The sequence below is a fragment of the Doryrhamphus excisus genome, linkage group LG14, assembly GCF_037039965.1.
Source record: "Doryrhamphus excisus strain RoL-2023G ecotype Guam linkage group LG14, RoL_Dexc_Guam_v1.1, whole genome shotgun sequence".
Lineage (NCBI taxonomy): Eukaryota > Metazoa > Chordata > Actinopteri > Syngnathiformes > Syngnathidae > Doryrhamphus > Doryrhamphus excisus.
The window spans coordinates 10,007,742-10,027,642 of NC_136370.1; the positions used below are offsets into that span (position 1 = coordinate 10,007,742).

General features: G+C 41.2%; 1 protein-coding gene across 2 annotated transcripts in view; it reads left to right on the plus strand.

Annotated features, from left to right (window-relative positions):
* bahd1 (bromo adjacent homology domain containing 1) overlaps positions 1–19,901 on the plus strand; it is a 40,239-nt gene that overhangs the window by 11,999 nt on the left and 8,339 nt on the right. The window contains exons 1-2 of one of the 2 annotated variants that reach the window (XM_058090236.2): positions 6,389–6,887; positions 16,373–18,060. In XM_058090236.2, the coding sequence (XP_057946219.2) occupies positions 16,476–18,060 (1,585 nt within the window). In that variant the 5' untranslated portion in view covers positions 6,389–6,887; positions 16,373–16,475. Of the gene's footprint in view, positions 1–6,388; positions 6,888–16,372; positions 18,061–19,901 lie in introns of those variants that run through there. The other variant, XM_058090235.2, reaches the window with a different exon arrangement.

The window sequence follows — 19,901 nt, forward strand, 5'->3', positions numbered from 1 at the left end:
CACTCACATTCATACCTATGGACAATTTGGAGTCGCCAATTAACCTAGCATGTTTTTGGAATGTGGGAGGAAGCCAGAATTCCCAGAGAAAAACCCACGCATGCACAGGGAGAACATGCAAACTCCGCACAGAGATGGCCCAGGGTGGAATTAAACTCAGGTCTCCTAGCTGCGAGGCCTGCGCGCTAACCACTCGTACTCTGTGCAGCCCTTCAAAAATATTGATCTCCAAAATTGAATCAGTTCTTCCATATCCCATTTCCGACAATTCTTGAAAATTTCATCCAAATCCATTCAGAGCTTTTTGAGTTATTTTGAACACAAAATGGTGGAAGTAAATATAAGCAACATGAGTCATTGTAAAAAATACAAGAGCAACAAGTTAACCAAACACAAACCACAGAACTTTATGAATTACACAGCTACACTCACTTAATTACTTAATTACTTTTAATTCTCTGTTTCGTGGTTGACTATGGCCTATTATTAGTCAACAAATCAAGGCTGTACAGTGCGAACACTTCACTCACATGCACCTAAAAATAGATTGCATGAGTATGAAAAATAAAAAGGGAGCACCCGTGCGAGTATGGATTTCATCTCTTTCATTCACATTTTGCTCCAAAAAAATAACCTGCAAAAACAGCTGTCTCTGTCACGTAACTAGTTGCATGATGCGACGAGACAAACCAGCGTCAAAGGATAGACAGGTGATGATTTCTGAGGTGGAGATAAGGTGGCTTCAAAATGAACATTGCCTACTTACACTCATAGCAGAATGACATTCCATGGCTTTCGTTTATAAATTCATAGTATTTATAAATACGAGGTCTTATTGTTATTGTTATCAAAGTCTCCCTAAATAAATGGCCGCCCCCGCCCCTGCCCCCCAACAAGAGCAGATCCCCTCATTGCTCATATCTGTGGCTGTGCTGAATGCTTTTTCATAGCCCAGATCACCCCTCCCTCCCCTCCCCTCAGTAACCATCCAATCACTGTTTGTATACAAATGAGCCAACACGTAGCACAGACTATGTGGAAACAAAGTGACCCATTGGACAACTAATAATTAATAACAAATAAACACACAAAAGTAGCGTATATGGTGCATGATGTGAATTGTTGAGGCGTTAATTTAATTGGTTAAGATTACACTCTCCTCCCTCTTTTGGAGGAGCGGCGGCATTCGTGCGCCACGCTGCACCAGACGGCGCTGCTCACGTAAATTGCAAAGTGCGCTGGCCACAACCCATTGGTTGACTGTGCCTGGTCTACGAAATTACAGCAAACATTACAGCAATATGTACTTTATTGGCAGAAATACACAAAAACCCTGAGCAAACATTTATTCTGATGACACTGTAAATGGGTAGTGCAACAGCAAAGCTGAGCATTTCAGTTTTTGGTGTGGTTTTGTATTAAAATGTGGCGTACATAGTTGAGACAATTTGTCCATTTGTAACATCTCCAGAAAACAGGAAGCCACTGACAAACAAAATACCAAAAAACGCAAATATCTTTTTTTTTTTGCTGTTGGAGTGGAGGTCTGTACTTTACTGACTGACATCATCATACCTCAATGTTTTCAATCAGTTTGCAACCATTTGAAACAAATAAAGCCCTAAAATCCCACGCGGCCACAACACATTGGAGGTTAGCTGGTGAGCATGCATGAGAAAGCAGTGCAGAGGAAACAAGGAGATCCAGACATGACTGGCATTAAAAATGAATGCCAGCAGCTTCTCTGTGGCTCATGTAAGTCTAAAATAAATATGAAAGGGAATCTCACTCTGCAGTCTTGACATAAACGCACAAAACAAATAATTGTTTGTATGTGCAACCTCAAAAGTCGAATCCCCCTTGAGGTTGAACAATTTGGAGTTCAGATTTGTAGAAAAAAAAAAAAGCGCCACTAAACTTCAAACCACATCACACAACACCTCTCAAGATGTCAGCCTTAGTGACACACCCGGCACCCAACACCGAACCAGCAGTTAAGAAAGGAAATGAGTCTGCCTGCCACAGTTATTACAAAAGTAAGTACACACAGCTTTGTGCAGGCTGCTCAGTACAACATGGATAACTGAACAATACATTAACAAGATTTGATGCACATTGCTGTTTATTGTGCATAATCATAATTAACTGGACTGTTTCCAGCGCAACATTTGAACGTACCAATAGCATTATATTTGATTACGTTAGCCATTACACACACAAGCAGTAGCTATCTTTGTTGTCGGCTAATAAGAGCGATGTGGCTAGGTTTAGCGACTACTGTACAGCCTAAAAACCACACAATAACTCCAAAATATTGGACAGCTTGTATGCCATTCCAGCAGTTCACAGACTCAAATCTGGTATTTCATCACACAATCAAGACTATTTTGAACTCAACTCAATCGTAGGGGTAAAAAATTTAGCTGTGTAAAATAATGGATATGACATATTATTAACTGAGATGATGATCACTCTCTTCTGTGTTCATTTCATATTTCGCCAATGCATCTTGGCGAAACCATCTTGTCATCCAGGCGGTGTAGCACAGAGAGACTAATTACTGATCTGTTTTTTTATTTTTTTATCGTTCAATAATTCGATATATTGTTACAGGCTCACTAATGACCATTACTGACACCTATTGACCAGCCGAGAATACTACATATAATTCACTGCATCTTTGAATGCATTTTGTGAATGCCATATTGTTCTATTTTAGTTCATTTTGCCATTTTTATGTTGGAAAATTGTTCATTTAGGCCAAAAATATGTATTTTTTTCAGCATGCATATTTGTTTAACAATAAACAGCATTCAACAAAGAAAACAGAACAGCATGATTCATTCATTCATTTTCTACCGCTTTTCCTCATGAGGGTTGCGGGGGTGCTGGAGCCTATCCCAGCTGTCTTTGGGCGAGAGGCGGGGTACACCCTGGACTGGTATGATTTATTGATTAATTTATTTTTTAATTGTGTAAAGTAAAGCTGTGGCGGCACGGCGGTCGAGTGGTTAGTGCGCAGACCTCACAGCTAGGAGACCAGGGTTCAATTCCACCCTCGGCCATCTCTGTGTGGAGTTTGCATGTTCTCCCCGCGCATGCGTGGGCTTTCTCCGGGTACTCCGGTTTCCTCCCACATTCCAAAAACATGCTAGGTTAATTGGCGACTCCAAATTGTCCATAGGTATGAATGTGAGTGTGAATGGTTGTTTGTCTATATGTGCCCTGTGATTGGCTGGCGACCGGTCCAGGGTGTACCCCGCCTCTCGCCCGAAGACAGCTGGGATAGGCTCCAGCGCCCCTCGTGAGGATAAGCGGTTGAAAATGAATGAAAGTAAAGCTGTGAAATTCTCACCGCAAAGTGGGAGCTACCACTTTCGAGACAGGCAGAAAACTGTGTCAACAACAGTGTCTCTGCTGGTAGCAACCAGATAGTACGCTCTGTTTTTGGGCAGTTGCTTCAAGACACAAGACACTTATTAAAATTTTTAAAATGTTCTAATCTTATAATGGCAGAATAATTTTATTTTCACTATTTCCTACATGACAATTTGTTTTGAAAATATGACCAAATCACAGGGCAACCAGCATCCTAGAATGGTTTGTGTTTGACCTCAGACTTTCCACTGTACTGTTAAATCACATTTCACCTGAAGACCTTCCAGTTAGGCTCTTGGTAATTGTCCTGGTTGGTGTCTATTAGTTCTTACAGTTGAGGTCAGCACTCAGCAGTCGCCCTTCACCCCCGTGTCCACGCCTCATTAACCCTACACACTCAGCTCTGTTACAGCTGCTCATTGTGCACTGTAAAGCTGACATTGATGAGGTTGCTCCACTTTCATGTCAATGAAGCTTGATTTTTGACTCTACAGCTCATAAGTATCACTGTGGAGTGCGTGCACGTGCTTGTACAAGTTTGATATGTCACTTATTATAAGATACTCTGTGTCATTAAAAGGATATAAAGTCAATGAGGCCAATAAACACGGTTGTGTTTGTTTATTATGGGCTGTCATCCAGCTGACAATCGCTGTGTAGTTGTTAATTAAGAGATTGCGGGCAGCGGTCTCATATTTTATGATATTATCAGAGGGGCCTTATTGTTGATGATGTGTTACGTAATCACAATTTTTATTGTGTTGTGTTAGTCGTGGCCTGGAGGTATTATTGACGTTATTGATTATTGTAGTGTCTCGGTTGATCCCTTTTTTCGTACTGATAGCTTGTTTGGAGGCTGTGATGTTTTAATATATGTAATGCAACAAAATAAAAATGTTTAATTGTTGTTAAGCGTGAAAGATTAAATCCTACATTATTTAAATTACGTATGTAGATGAAAAAATAAGGCTCAGGTTACTGTGAGTTGTCACCTTGCTTGAACCTCATTTTGATTCGTGTCATTATGGGCTTGATCAAATACAGAGTCTTTAAAGTGGGTATCTTTTAAGGGGAAAACCAATTTTATTTTTCCTGCATGACAAAGCTTTTTTTTTCCATGTCACATTGCAGTGTTTGCATCATCTCTTCCATCATGTGTGCAGGTGAAAATAATAAAAGCATAACCCTGTTTTAGAAGTCGCCTATTAAAAATTACAGTAGCTCATAAAAGTGAGTATACCACTCACATTTCAGCAACCATTTTATATCTTTTCAAAGGACAATGCGAGAGAAATAAAACTTAGATAGATGACTCAACACAGTCATTGTTGTCTAAATATCTGACAGTTCAAGATAAGTGGGTCTTGCCTGCTGTCAAGCATGGTGGTGTGGTGGCTGTGTCAAGGTATGGGCTACATGAGTGCTGCTAAGCACTGCGGTTCATTGAGGTAAACACGAATTCCAAAATTTAATGTGAGATTCTGAAGCCGAGAATGATCCCCTTCCTTTGTAAACTTGTCCGAATGGCAAACGCTTTTCTGTTGGGAAGCTGAAAGTGAAGGTGATTGGGGGGGGCCAGGTATGTCTCCACCCGGTTGGAGTGGAGCAGGATTCTAACCTAAATGTAAATACAACAAAACAACAAAAGCAAAGCATCACAGTAATATCACCACTTCGTTAAAAACATTGTTTCAAGAGAAATATTCTATGTTATATTATACTATATACTGTACTATACTATATACTTATTACTTATTATACTACATTATATTGATTTAGATTGAACTAAATTTGGTTGTAAATGTGGTTGCTTTTGTGAGCCATACAGAAACTTCATTGAACAGAATTTCAGTACATGTTGTCATTACTTATTGTCATTATGCAAACTATTTTTTGGGGTCAGTTGTTTATTTTAGTTATATGCAGCTCTGGTGAGAATTGTATTGTTTCAGTAGTGTGAATGCTTGACTCCCTCAACCTTGACATATTTTTGGTGTGCAGTATCACCGGTTGGAATGTTGAACTCAGCATTCTGCAGTGACATTTTTTTTAATGTAACTAAAGAATCCACATATTCGATTGTGCATTGTCCGATGAGTACAAATGTTTGAATTGTAGCATTCACATAATAACTACTACAACATATATAATTGATAGATATACCGTAAAACCGCTTTCTCCGGGTACTCCGGTTTCCTCACACATTCCAAAAAACATGCTAGGCTAATTGGTGACTCCAAATTGTCCATAGGTATTAATGTGAGTGTGAATGGTTGTTTGTCTATATGTGCCCTGTGATTGGCTGTAATTGATGCATGCTATCATAATTTTGTATGATTGACTCTCAGCTTTCACGTTTATGATTCAGTGATTAGCAGTAAAATAAACATTCTGTTGTCTTGTTTTAATGATGATATCTACTATATTGGGTAATAAAATGAAAAGAATGACTACATGGGTGTTGTCTAGAGGGCTCAATAATGTTGAAAATGCGTATTTAGAAGATTGTAAACTGTTTTTCTATGCCATAAGTACATGAATATTCAATTTAGTAATATTGAATCCTACTTCGCGGAAATGAATTTGTCACAGTCGAGTCTGGAACTAATAAACCAAGATGAATAAGCGACGACTGTGTAATGGGTAATTAGTATGAATACTTGACTCTCATTATTCACATAATATATTTGATTCATATGTTTATACGCAAGCTTAAATGTGAATGTTTGAGTCCACTTATTTGTTTTAGTGCTGGGCTCTCAGTATGAATATGCATTACTGACACTGTTGTCAGTCATGATCTGCATTCATGTCGTATTTCGGAATGAAAAAAAAGTCCAAAAGCTTAAATGACAGATATTCACATATCTGTGATGCACACTGTCACTAGTGTATACTTGCTTCACAGTGTTCACATAACACCTTTCGTGCACTCTCAGCATGAGCACAGTTAGTGGTTGTGTGTGTGTGTGTGTGTGTGTGTGTGTAGTGTTGATGTCGTTGTGGTGTATGAGTGATTAGGCGTTGGAAAGACCGAGATGTCCCGGCGCATGCACGCAGCCACTGAGCGCATGAATATCATCTCCAGTGTGCCACTTCGGAAGTAGGTCACCGCTCGCCGATTTGTTCACCATGTCTTCGGCGACTGCTCGCCGATCGCTCCACGACTCGACACAAGCAGTCCGACTGAAACGAAACTAACCAGCAGCGATTTTAAAAAAAGGGGGGTTGTTGTGTATGTATGTGTGTGTGGTCTAGTTTAAAATCCCGACGGGACACGGAAGCTACACGATGAACCGCGGCGGTGGTTCCAGGCGGAGATGATCGCTCCGTCTCCGCTTCGAAGCTTCTCTTCAACTCGCCCATGATTCGAAGCTCTTGCGCGGACTGCTCCGAACCTCCGCGATGGATTGATCGATCACCGGGTGTTTTGGAGTCGTTTTTTTCTTTTTTTCACTTCGGATCTCGGCGCTCCTGCCCCGGCATGCTGTCACACTGACCGCGGCCAAGTAAGTAGGCGAGTCTTTTTTCCACACACAGATGACAATACAGTATACACGCATGCTCTTTTTTCCCCCTCCCATTCTATTTGCTTTTAATAATATCATTCGCATAGAAGAGTGGATGTGTGTTCTTTGCTTTTGCATCGACCTACATGGAGGTGAGGGTGGGTGATGATGGGGATAATGGTGGAGAGCCAATGCAATGGATGGCTCCAGGAAAAGTGGATCTTAGCTGCACACCAGCTGCGATGCCCACAGCTCCGTGGGTTTTTTTTTTCTCTCCTCCTCATAATGACAGCAGCTCCACACTGCAACCTCCTGCTCTTCCTCCTCCTTAGTGGCAATCGCCTCACCAGGAGGGGACACATATACAGTATGACAGGTTTACTTCTAATAAGGTTTTATGTCAGTCCTGGCATCCTTTTAGCCTTTAATTTTTTTTGCCAACACTTAAAGTAATCTGAGACCCCCTGCAGGGGTTCTTCTGACAGGTGTTCCAATTTAAAGGGGCAATATTTTTCTTCCACTTCCCCATCTTTCAATGCAGCTGACATAAACTTTCTCACAAGTAACCTCACATACTTTGCATTCCCCCTTACATCTGAACATAGTAATTTAACAGTGAAATTGCTTTTAAATTCACCCTGAAGTGGTATGTGTATGCATAGCAAATACAAAAATGATTTGATTTTCCAGTGAGGGCCTATACAGTAAAACTGGTGGATGCAGGGGGCCACTTTGATACATTTTGTGTATTACAGATGCTAATAGCAATCCGATATATGCTAAGCTTTCTTAACATAGCTTTATTAAGGTGACAATGCAATTTATTGTAATACCTAATACTATTTCTCATTAATAATCATTTAATGTTGAGCTGCACTTTGGACAACGCTGCTTAGCAACTTCCCATTTAGGATATTTTTGTCCATCGCAAATAATGACAATTTGAGAACTCCTCTTCAAAATGAAAATGTTGCCATCACAAAACCTTAAATAACTGTACAGTATATGATTTAGGTAACATTTACCTGTCCTAGAAGCATATTGTATAAAGATGATGATGATGATTAATGATATGGATTGTTTGGGAAAAGAAGGAAGTGGAAGCAAGTCACCCACCATGCATGATGTGTTTTAATGCTTAATCGTCACATAAGTGTAAAAAGAAGTTAACCACACAATGCTAAACCACTCCACGATACACGATCCATGATACATAGCATACACGGAAGAGCAGGATTATTTCACATTAACTGTCATGCAAGTGTAAAATGTGTTCTCTTATTGGCAACTTAGCTATTATATTTTACTGAGCAGCCAGGACAGTGTTGTCTTTTTTGCTTTCCTATGTAACAGTAAATTATTGTTTTATGGTTATCATTACATTTCCCCTCGTTGCCATTACCTGTACACTTTTTATGGTGGCATTACAAAAATCCACAACTGGAATTGTAGGCATCAAGAAGCAAATGTTTTCTTGAAGGGAAAAAACTAAACATGACCCAAAGATGACTGCAGGGCTAAAAAGTATCAGGGTTTTGTGATGTATGACAATGATGTGTGATGTCTGATGAGACTAAGATAAATCATTTTCTTCGCATTTATGTGAAAAATTGGCAGTAGCTCACTTTTTAAGAACTCATAAAATGGGCACTGTTGCAATAGGGATTACATTCAATGAATTATATGTATCTATATTTCATTCTTCTATGAGGAACTTTTTTCCAATGTGTGAAAAAATATGGCAGCAACAGTGACACTAGAGAGAATTGGACATCCCTCCAAAAAAACAGGTCGCAGGGATGCCAACATGCCTCCAGCAACATAAAAGGAACTGTCGGAATTTCTGGCAAGTACTAGTTGTGTGCTGCATGTGATAACAATCCCTTCTATGCACCATATGGCTGACCATGAGCTAAGATGGTAGACTTGGGAGGGGGGGAAACATCTTTCCAAAACATACTCCAGAAAGTCACCAATAAGCCTGTAGTGCAGGGGTCACCAACCCGTCGATTGTGGCCTATTATTAGTCCATCTTTGGGATTTTGTCGGTCGATGCAGAGAATATTAAGGGGAAAATGTAGTATGATATCAGTGCTCTCCCCTCCTGGAGAGCAACTAACGCATTTTGACCACTGAACATGCCCGTACGCCTCGTCGCCCTCCAGGCACGCAACCCGCAAGCTCCAGCCGGGAGCCATTCCCAAAACTCGACCGGAGATAACAGTGCGCACACACCTGCTCGCTTCGCCCCCCCCCCCCAAATGGCAACCTTCAGGGACAATCGAAAGAAAAAGAGAGTGACAGAACGCAAGTTAATGTCTCAAAATCTGCTTTGCTACCTCAAAAATGAAGGCACAAATATAGTCGCAGCTCGCTAAGGTTGACGTGTTGTAGTGTGCTCATAGAGCCCACATCACACACCTGATCCCGACAAAGATCCACAAAAGTGGCAGTGACAAAGGTGTATAGGCCCATGGTGTATATTTGGTGGTGGAACTGTCACACTCAGGGTTTATAGTGCAGTGGATCTCCCACACACTTGGGATTCAGCATTCACGACCTTACAAATGTGCATTTTTTTCCCCTCAGAAAATAGGCTGTTTTTCTTCAGCAGAAAACACAGCTCATTCACCTTAAATCGGTAGTAATGTCTAAATATGTGATAATACAGATACGACTGTAAACGTATGCCAGCTAGGCTGAGCAAGTGTACGTTGGTAAACGTCTGCCTTGATAGCTGCACTGAACGATCGGCTGACAGTCCAGACTTTTGTCCGAGTGGTTTTAGCGTTCTCGATTCCCATACGAATGTCCTGTGAGAAGCAGTCAGGTTAATTGAAGAGCAATGAGGGAGATTTTTGGAGCTGAATGTAATCTAGTATCACCCGTACTGCAAATGTTGATCCCATTCATTGGTGGTCACCTAACCGCCGCAAAAAGCAGGGATCTACTGCATGAAATTTTTGCTTCAAACTATCAGGTGTCTGCAAGAACGCTGAAGAAGCTTGAGCAATTTTCGTTTTTAGCAGGGAAACTGCCATGTTCAGTTTGAAGGGTGGACTCAGAATGCAGAGAAGATGTGATGGTCGAGATAGCAATACTTTATTTAACCAACAAAAAGCCCACAGGGCACAGGAAGGTCAAAAGCCTGAAGGAAAAACAACTCAAGAGTATGCAGCTGGGCTGAGCAAAGTCACAAGAAACCCGAAAAACAAACAAAAAGAGAACAGTAGCAAAAGGCTAGCTAATGCACTAAACTTACTAGAGTCCAACTGTCTAATGTAGACAAGAATGGCAAGGCAAGGCTCAACACGGAACACCAAACTAGCAACTGCAAATCAGCAGTTGCTGAGCCTAGAGAGGGTTTCCCTGAGGATTTTTTGGAAGCTGTGGCGGTGGACTGCTGCCGCTGTGTCGAAGTCACCGGTTGGATGGAGACGGATTTTTTTAGATTAGACATTTTTGTGATGCAAAATGTGTTATGCTTTTGAACGCATATTGTTTTGAGAAACCAAACTCATTACTTAACAGTCCCCAGCAACTAGATAGAACTGCTTTCCTCCACGCCAAAATCCGACCAGAACTTGGCTCAGGACACGAAGTGGGGAGTGAGTCGCTGTGGATGGACTTCATGTCAAAACATCCAAACGATCTCTTTAATTTAACAAGCTCATAATAAGAGAATAAAGTCATTAATGTATAAATATTCACACAGTAGTCTCTGCAGAGGGCCGCATAATTTTCCTTTCAATGGAATTCTTCACATTATACTTCACGTTAAAAGGTCTGGACTGACTCATATTATTTTCCACTACATTAATCTGGCATTTTAACAGGTTTGTGTAGACTTTTTTAGCCACCATATTAACATTCGATAAAACCACTTTTTGTTAGGTGATGGAACAAACTCAGCTAAAAAGGTAGAGGATAATTGTATGACTTCTGTTATATTCTAATTTACTATTGAGCAAATACTCTTTTCAACCAGTCAGACCTAAATCCAGTTGCACCTCACCGTCTGATAGATGTCCAGCACTTTTTTGCATTAAAAGGTTAGACAATGATAGACTAGTAGGTGTACTCCCCCACTAAAAGACAGTGTCATTAAATCCATATGTGCTTCCAGAAAGTATTAGTTTGAAGGTGGGCAGATGTGACACCACGTTATTGAAGAAAAAAAAAAATGTCTCTCCGCCTATACTGTTCTGCCGATGAATTGTACAGGTGGTTTTGCATTAGCATGAAACAGGGATGTGTTGACCTTAATATCCAGTGACTGTCCAACTATCATGTTTATTGCTCGTGCTCCCTGTGGTGTAGACCTCTCCCCTTCAGGAGATAAACGATACTTGTCAATGAGCTCCTGTCCTTGCATTGTGCATGTCTGTCTCATTCAAACGAAGCGTCTTGATTTGATATCCACAGACAGAAACCCAATGTGTGGCTCCTTCTGTCCCCTTTTTTCTTATCTTCAAATTAAATTTCTTACTGATGAATTGCATTTCACGGTTCACTGAGTCGTTCGACAATAAGAGCAATTTGAGCCATTACATGGTTGCAAAACAGTCGAATCGGACGCTTCTGGCCACTCCCGAGTCAATGTTTCTTTCAATACTTTATCAACTTTGGCAATTCCAACAATCGTGGTTAAAGACGCGAAAGGCTGCTGCTGATTACAACAGAAATGGATGCCACCCTGTTAAATAATGGCAGGAAAATTACTTATTGTTGTTACTACAGATTTCTGTAACAATTGATTAAGTGACTCATTCATGGTTAAGAACTGTCATTTTTGTATAATTGTTGATTAATTATGTCTGGAAGCAATGAAATCATAACGGTGTACACCTCATGCAGCCTAAAGTGGCGATTCAATCTGATTGTCACCAGGAGTAGTATATTTTTTTAAGTTAAGATCAATGGTTTAGTGACTCCTGTCATATTAAAAAAAGACCAACAACTGTCATATAAAAAAAGACCCACAAGATGACATAATTGTGTTTCAGGGCAGCAGCATCTTTTACTCAAAAGTGGTGTTACATAAAGGTCTCTAACAAACCACAGCGTGTTTTCCATGAGCTTCAAAATCATTTGGATGGTAAATTAGCCTGTCCTAAAAAAACTAGTGTCTATATCTGAAACACAGTCCAGAGAAAAATAAAGAAAATTGCAGTGGTCCGTTGCAAGGGCCGACTGTCCTCGTCATAAAACGTTTATTAACTGAATAGACAATTAAGTGACATTTTAACGCTGTAAACATTAGGAAACCATGGATGAGGAAGTCAATTGTCTGAATACAAATGTAAAGGTGACTTTACGTATGGGTGTTTTACTTCATGTCCAGACTGAAAAACTGAATTTATGTGATCAGGAACTGGTTTTGTATGCCATAACTAACAATATATTTAATTTAATCCAAATTTACGGAAATTCGCTTATTAGGTTCGGGTCTGGAACCAATGAACTGCCACAGACAAGGTTTTACCGTATAGTCTTTATTGCTTCTTACATTGTTCTTTCTCCTTGTTTTTTTCTGTTGAAATAAGTTGTGGGAAAAGGTAATTATTGGCTGAGGACTTGCATGGCATGCTTATGCTTTGTGTGATATCATGCATGACGGCCGTTCAAACTCCTGGGACTTTAGAGGCGTATTTTCTAGAAAATTTTGATTGATTTCAGAATTGTGCATCTTCTGAGTTAGTTCTTACTGCTGTGATTCTGGATTTGCTTTGATGGACGCAGGACAAATCTTTTATCTCATATGACAACATGGCCTAACTGATTTGAATATGTACAATTTTGATACATGGACCCCTTAGCCCTTCAAGTTCAATGCCGTCTTTTTATAATTGAACTCAGGAGCCACTCTTTGAGAAGCTACTTACATGAAATGAGCTTCAGCTGCAGGCTGTTGATGTGACGTCAGTTAAATCAGTGTGGCATTGAAGCAATGATTCAGACTCTGAGAAGCATGATGAACGTCGTACTTAACACATAATAAATCACTGACAGTATCTTGGTATAATTTGATGACTGTTTTATAACCTTGAGCGATGTTCATAGAGTGCTATTTGTATCAGCTGATGTGTGATAAAAATAAGGATAAAAAGGTTTTTGTCAGCACTACACAAAATGTGGGTGTCATCCTTCAGGATGATTTAAGTCTTCACAAGGGACAATACTAAAAATTAAACGTTGATATACTTTAGAGTAGTCAGTGTACAGCAGAATGCATTTACCCTGAAAATTACTTAGCACACAGGCATTGTCTCACTGGCTAAAATGTATATAGCAAAATAATTGTCTGTCCTACAGTCAAGCACGGTGGTGGTTGTGTCCTAGTCTGAAGCTGCTTGAGTGTTGCTGGCACTGGAGAGTTGCGGTTCACTGAGGAAAACATGAATTTCAACATCTACAGGGATGTTGTGAGAGCAGAGCATGATTCCCCTCCCTTGGGAAATTGGGCCACAGGGCAGTTTTTCAACATAATAACAAACCCAAACACACCTCCAAGATGACTGGTGCTTTGATGTGGAAGGTGAGGTGATGGAGTGACCAAGTTTGTCTCCTCCAGACCTTGAATTGAGCATCTGTGGGGCATCATCAAGGGGAAGCAGGGCAGAGGAGCGTATCATGGAGGAGTGGACAAAGATTTCAGGAACAACCTGTGCAGCTCTGGTGAATTGCATACCCAAGAGGGTTAAGGCAGCGCTAGATAAAAATGGTGCTCACACCAAACACTGAAACATTGGACACAATTTGGACTTTTCCTGTGGCTTTATTCATTCATTCATTCATTCTCTACCGCTTTTCCTCACGAGGGTCGCGGGGGATGCTGGAGCCTATCCCAGCTGTCTTCAGGCGAGAGGCGGGGTACACCCTGGACTGGTCGCCAGCCAATCACAGGGCACAACCATTCACACTCACATTCATACCTATGGACAATTTGGAGTCGCCAATTAACCTAGCATGTTTTTGGAATGTGGGAGGAAACCGGAGTACCCGGAGAAAACCCACACATGCACAGGGAGAACATGCAAACTCCACACAGAGATGGCCGAGGGTGGAATTGAACGCTGGTCTCCTAGCTGTGAGGTCTGCGCGCTAACCTGTGCCTTTATGTTGACTTCTTTTCAAAGGACAGTATATCTATACTGCATCTATACTGCTGTACAAACTGTACACAGAAGACATAGTCATTTTCAAGTTTCATTACATTACAAGTTTTTTTTATATTTATGATGTGACCTTCCTGAGCCACTTGTATTTTTTCACTATGAAAATAGAATGTAAATATATTGGATGTTGTGATTTGAGTTACGTCGGAAATGTAAACATGATATCATTATCAGTGTGTGGCAGGCCATCCCATCACGACGAAAGGCTTATCTTGGAAGTGGAAAACCCACAGCATTTTGTAAGGGAGAACTTCCTGTATACAAATCTAATTATTGCATGAAAATCTCACGAGTGTGATTTCTGTATCCGGAGTCAGTGTCAGTGGCAAGCCGGACTGCATCAGGACCAGAGCTGCATCGTAGTGAGTGTGAACCCGGTATAAGTTTTTCAACATTTACAGAATAAGAACTGTTGGCTTGCAGTACATCATTTTTGGCTGCCTTGCTTGTTGACACGGCAGTTCATTGAACATTTGATATAACACACATAGAGAAAATGGGCCACAACAGGGTTGTTGTTTGACTGCCAATCGTTGACAGTGACAGATCTATGTAGAGACTGCAGGATACAAGTCTATTGACACCGGTCCCTGTTAAGCTAGCCTTGAAATTTGGCACACAGTCTCATTAAACTTTCCTTTACCTGAGGCACTTTATCAAAACAACTGTACTGTAAGAATGTCATCTTTTGGAAATGTGAATAGGCTTACTCCTCAAGTGTTCGAGGAAAAGCCTGTCACGCAACGAGCAGACAAGAAACAGAAAATGAGCAAAAAATGCACCTCAGCAATATGAAAACACTGTATTCCACTCAAGGCTGCACGGTAGTGAGTGGTTAGCCCGCGGGCCACACAGCTAGGAGACCTGAGTTCGATTCCATCCTCGAGCATCACTGTGTGGAGTTTGCATGGGTTTTCTCTGGGTACTCCGGTTTCCTCCTGGTTCCAAAAACATGCTAGGTTAATTGGTGACTCCAAATTGTCCATCAGTATGAATGTGAGTGTGAATGGTTGTTTGTCTGGTCTTTGTTTGACCTGACCAGGGTGTACCGAAGACTGCTGGGATAGGCTCCAGCACGCCCTTGTGGGGATAAGCGGTAGAAAATGAATTCATGAATTCAGCTGCATTCGCTGACGGAGAGGTAACTATGTAGCTATGTTATCAGATTGATACTGGAGCGTTACAGGAAATACATGTTTTTTTTTTGTTTGTTTGCATTATAATTCTGCTTCAAATTCCTGTGCAGCGCACATTAAAAAATAAAGCGAGGAGGTGTTTCTTTTGTCATGCATTTACTCATCAGGCAGTCACGAGAGGCTGGAGCATGCTTCCACCCGCCCGGTGTGTGCCACCAAAACACAGCATCGACACACTCATTTGTTAACATTTCTCGCTCCTTGTCAAATATGTAAACTAGGTATGTCCAAAGTACGGCCCACGGCCATTTGCGGACCATATTTTTTTATGGTCCTATCAACAGTACATTGTAGAAACATAATGTAAAATAATATACAACAAAAAAATACAACAAAAAACAAAATGGAACAAGACAAAACAAAGTGCGGACACATAGGAGTTCCAAAAATGTACATTTTGCCCAAATCTGACACCAGCGAAATGTAGGAAAGACACTTGCTGCTTGTACAGAAAAAAACCCATTAGTAATGTAATTGAATGTGATATGATGTCAGTCATGGTATGTGACTGAATGTGTAGCTTAGTACATGTGTGTACCGGATGTAGTATGCTACCCTGTGATACATGGGCCAGGGACATTTAGGCCTTATGATGAGTGCACATGTGTACTTTGCTTTGAGTTATTTCTGAAATTTCACATATCTTGTATTTTTTTTCTGTACTCCTACATTTTGTCATTTCGGAGCACCTGTGTTCCTAGTGAAAAAGCTAAGCGTACAGCCCTGTGACCGGTTATTGTTTTATGTGTCAATATTCCAGCACACATAAAAATATTTTTCACGACAAATTAGATTAAAAAAGCAAAAAAGATTAACGAGTTTTGGTTTAGAGATCGTGTATCATGTGAATAAATGTCACATTAACTACTACAGCAGTGGAAAAAAGGGGCATATGGCCTCAGGCGTTAAACTCTACCCTAATGCAATAACTTTATCTTGTATGCAGTGCATTTACATTCCAAGGCAAGTGGTCGTATCCTTTGGGACCTGGAAATTGGCCGCAAATTACGTCAAACTTGTTGCTAAATGATGAATGTCTGTTACATTAATGTCAGGGAAAGATTCCAAAGAGTGGAATAATCTGTAAGATACTACTTGTGTCTCTCCCCAGAGAGTGGATGGCCACAGTTGATGATCCATGATGATTCCTGCTGACGGGCCGCTCTGAGCTCCTACCACTGTTGTAGACGGAGTATCTGCTCCAGGAGGAGACCATGGTGAAAGTTCAGCGAAGTCAGCAACCGAAAGGTGGGAAGTCCCACAGGGAGAAGGGAGGCAAAGAAAAGGGAAATGGAATGAGAAAAGGCAGAGAGAGAATGAAGGAACAGAAAGGAAAGATGCAGGAGATGACAGAGTCACACCGATTTAAGAAGAAGGTCTTTGCTGACAGTGTGAGAGATGCACTGGATTGTTGTGTCCTGCTCACACGTTTGGACGAGAAGGGAGCTTTAGATAAGGACATGCGGAAAACTTACAAAGAACCAAGAGTGCATGTCAGAAAGAAGCAAGACACCTCTGGAAGCAGAACCACATGTCACAAGTTAAAGAAATCAGCTTCTCAACAAGCACTGGAACCAAAAAGTGGCAAATCTGACGCCTTACTCGTGCGGCCCCCGCTTTCTCCTGAGCCTCGCAGGAGGAGAATGGCCTCTCTCAATGCAGAGGCTGTCAACAGTTTGCTGCTCTATAGAGCCGATTCCCTCGCATCCAATCTGACGAAGAAAGAGCAGCCTTCAAATGACGCTCTGCCTAAAGGTGCAAGGAGACTTCATAAAGCCAAAAAGGTTCTCCCAGGAGGGAAAACAGACCTCAAGGAAAGTCATAAAAAAACGAAGCGATCCACGGGGAAGACTCCGCCAGTCGACTGGTTGAGTTTGTTTGCCCCGACCCCTCGGCGTCAGGCAGGCCTCACTGCTGCGACACTGCTCAAACTCACCAGTTCCCTCTATGGAAACAAACGGCAAAAGAAGCAGGAGTCCAAGCCTGCAAGCGAAAGTAAAGCTAAGGATTCAATTGAGGTTGAGATTAGCGGTAAGCCTTTAAGTGGAGCAACACTGCAGACCAAAAGAAGAACAAATCCAAAACACAATGAGCAGCTAAAGCACATTAAACAGGGTAAAGAGATTCCAGCTCATTCCCAACCGGGCTCTCCTGTCCAGGGATGTTGTAGTCTTTGTAAGACGGAGGCTTTGGACTCAGAGTGGAAGTCAGGTGGACAGGAGTGTTTAAAAGCACTCCACTGCGGCTCCACACTAGGATTCTCCTTAAAAACAATCAAAGAGGAGCAGGAAGAGACTGAAGTGTCAACCTGCTATTGCTGTACACAAGAGAGGTGTGTCGAGTACTGTCACAGACTCGCCCTCTTCCTTAAGGACAAGGCCCTCAAGGAGCCTGACGATGAAGTCTCGCTCTCTGAAGTCTTTCACCACCACCACCATCACCACCACCATCATCATCACCACCACCACCACCTCCAGACCAGCCACCCGACAGCCATAACCATCACGCCGCACACGTACACCTGTTTCCCCAGCTACTGCGTTCACTTCAGCCACCCTGATGCCTCGCCTTCCTCCATGACACCCCTCGCTTTATGTCCAAAGAGCAGCAAGAGACCCAAACTGCTACCCAGCTCTAGCACACAGCCCTCAGGGATTTCTCACCCAGTCTACTGCTGCACCTCCGTGGAAGCGTGCTATGGAGAGCCCTGCAGGATCAACAGCTATTCCGCCTACGGCAGTGTCATTCCTGCCATTGCCAGAGGAGGTTGCAGCAAATGCAGCCACAGCGTTAACAGAGGTCAGTGCACACACAGTTTTTGTCATTAATCCATTCCAAAAGGTCAGACAAAAACCAAAACGTAAAAAGCTGAATTATTTTTTCACATGAGAAATAATGTAAATGTAATTAAACCATTCAAGACACCCAAAATATTAACATGGTGGTAAGATCTCGCAATTAAGGATTGACCGATACATCAGCCGGCCGATATTTACGTTTTTCCTTGTATCGGTATCGGCCGATACGCACGTGAGTTCGCCAATGTATTTTTCCACCGCATGATTTACAGTCAGGCAGCGCGTCACGCTGCGGAGAAGCAGTCATCACATCGATGCTATATAAATTTAAACTAGGACAGAAATGTTTTGCACATGGTTGAATATTTATTCCTTTTAAAGTTGATAATGCTGTTTAAATGTGTGTTTAAGAAAGCTGAATCCTACTGTGTTTAATATTTGTTTAAACATGAGACCTGTAATATTTGTTATCATGGTCAAATTGAGGGATCAAAAGCAGTATCGGCCACAAATATCGGTCCAAGCAAAATCGGCCATCGGCTAAGGGTAAATTGGTATCAGCATCGGCCCCAAAAAAAATCCATATCGGTCGATCCCTACTCGCAATATTAAAATGTGATGAGATTTCTCCCTTGGAGAAGAGCTGTATCGTGAGAGGAAACACACTTCATACACAGAATATTAAGTGAGTAATGGTATGCATAATAGTGATGCTTGTGTCTGCAATTAAATACATCAACAAAGGTGACGACTCCGCCAAGCAGGCATGAGAATAACACCATGTGAGTCTGAAAGCTGTAAACATCCTTCAACAGTGCAAATCAACAAGTTCCAAACTACTGCCATGGTCAACAGAGGTGACATAGGAGTTGTGTTGGCCACTTTTCAAGGAACTGCACTGCTATGTATTTTTAAAGTAACAATAATGTAACCCCAGCTATTGAATTTTATAATCTTTACAGACTGTACCATGAAAAATGCTACATGGCCGTATTATTTATTACACATTTCAGATTACGTCTTGTTGTGCCATTAAGACAATTTGAAATTATTGTCGAAAAACACCGCTAATGAAATGTCTAACAGCTCTGCAAATACAGCTTCTCCAGTTATTCTCTGGCTGTGCTTCTTATCCGGACTGCTTTTGTCCACATTGTGTCTCTATTGCTGAATGTTTGGGAGTTTGCATATAACAATCAGCAAAAAAAAATCTGTAATAACCACTGGAGAAAAATAATGTTGTTTGCTTTGTGCAAATATGCACTGTGCAGAAACTAAGTGCGTAATTAAGACAAGAGGATTACCGCCACAGTTTAGTTAAGCACGTTTTAACAAGCACAGTGTAGTTATTAGGCAGCTTCTCTCTAATCCAAATGCCAAAGCAGCACTATATCACTTCAGTTAAAGGCGGCAGAAGAACAAGTCTGCATTTAAGTAGACGCTTCTGTGTCTAGTGAACTAGTGTCATCGGTTTACTCTTCTGATATGTGAACTACTTATATGTGTGCATGAATACAACCCAAGTTATACATTAAAACACACTTGCTATGTGCAGTACGCACACTGAGACCTGCTTGTACTGTATAAGTGTCATGACAGCACTTCTTTACCTCAGACTTATCTCAATAGCAAACATTTCAGCTGCACGTTCTCACATAAAAAGGTGGTGAACTGGACTATTGAATGTACTTTACACCAAATTGTGCCAAATAAATGTAGCTGCCAAGGTTTAAAAAGGTTTTAAAAAAATAAAAAAAAAAGGAAAAAACAGGCCCTCATCTTGAAAGCTTTGTGGCTCAGCGTGCAAGGACATTGATTTCCAATGAATGACTGGACCATGCT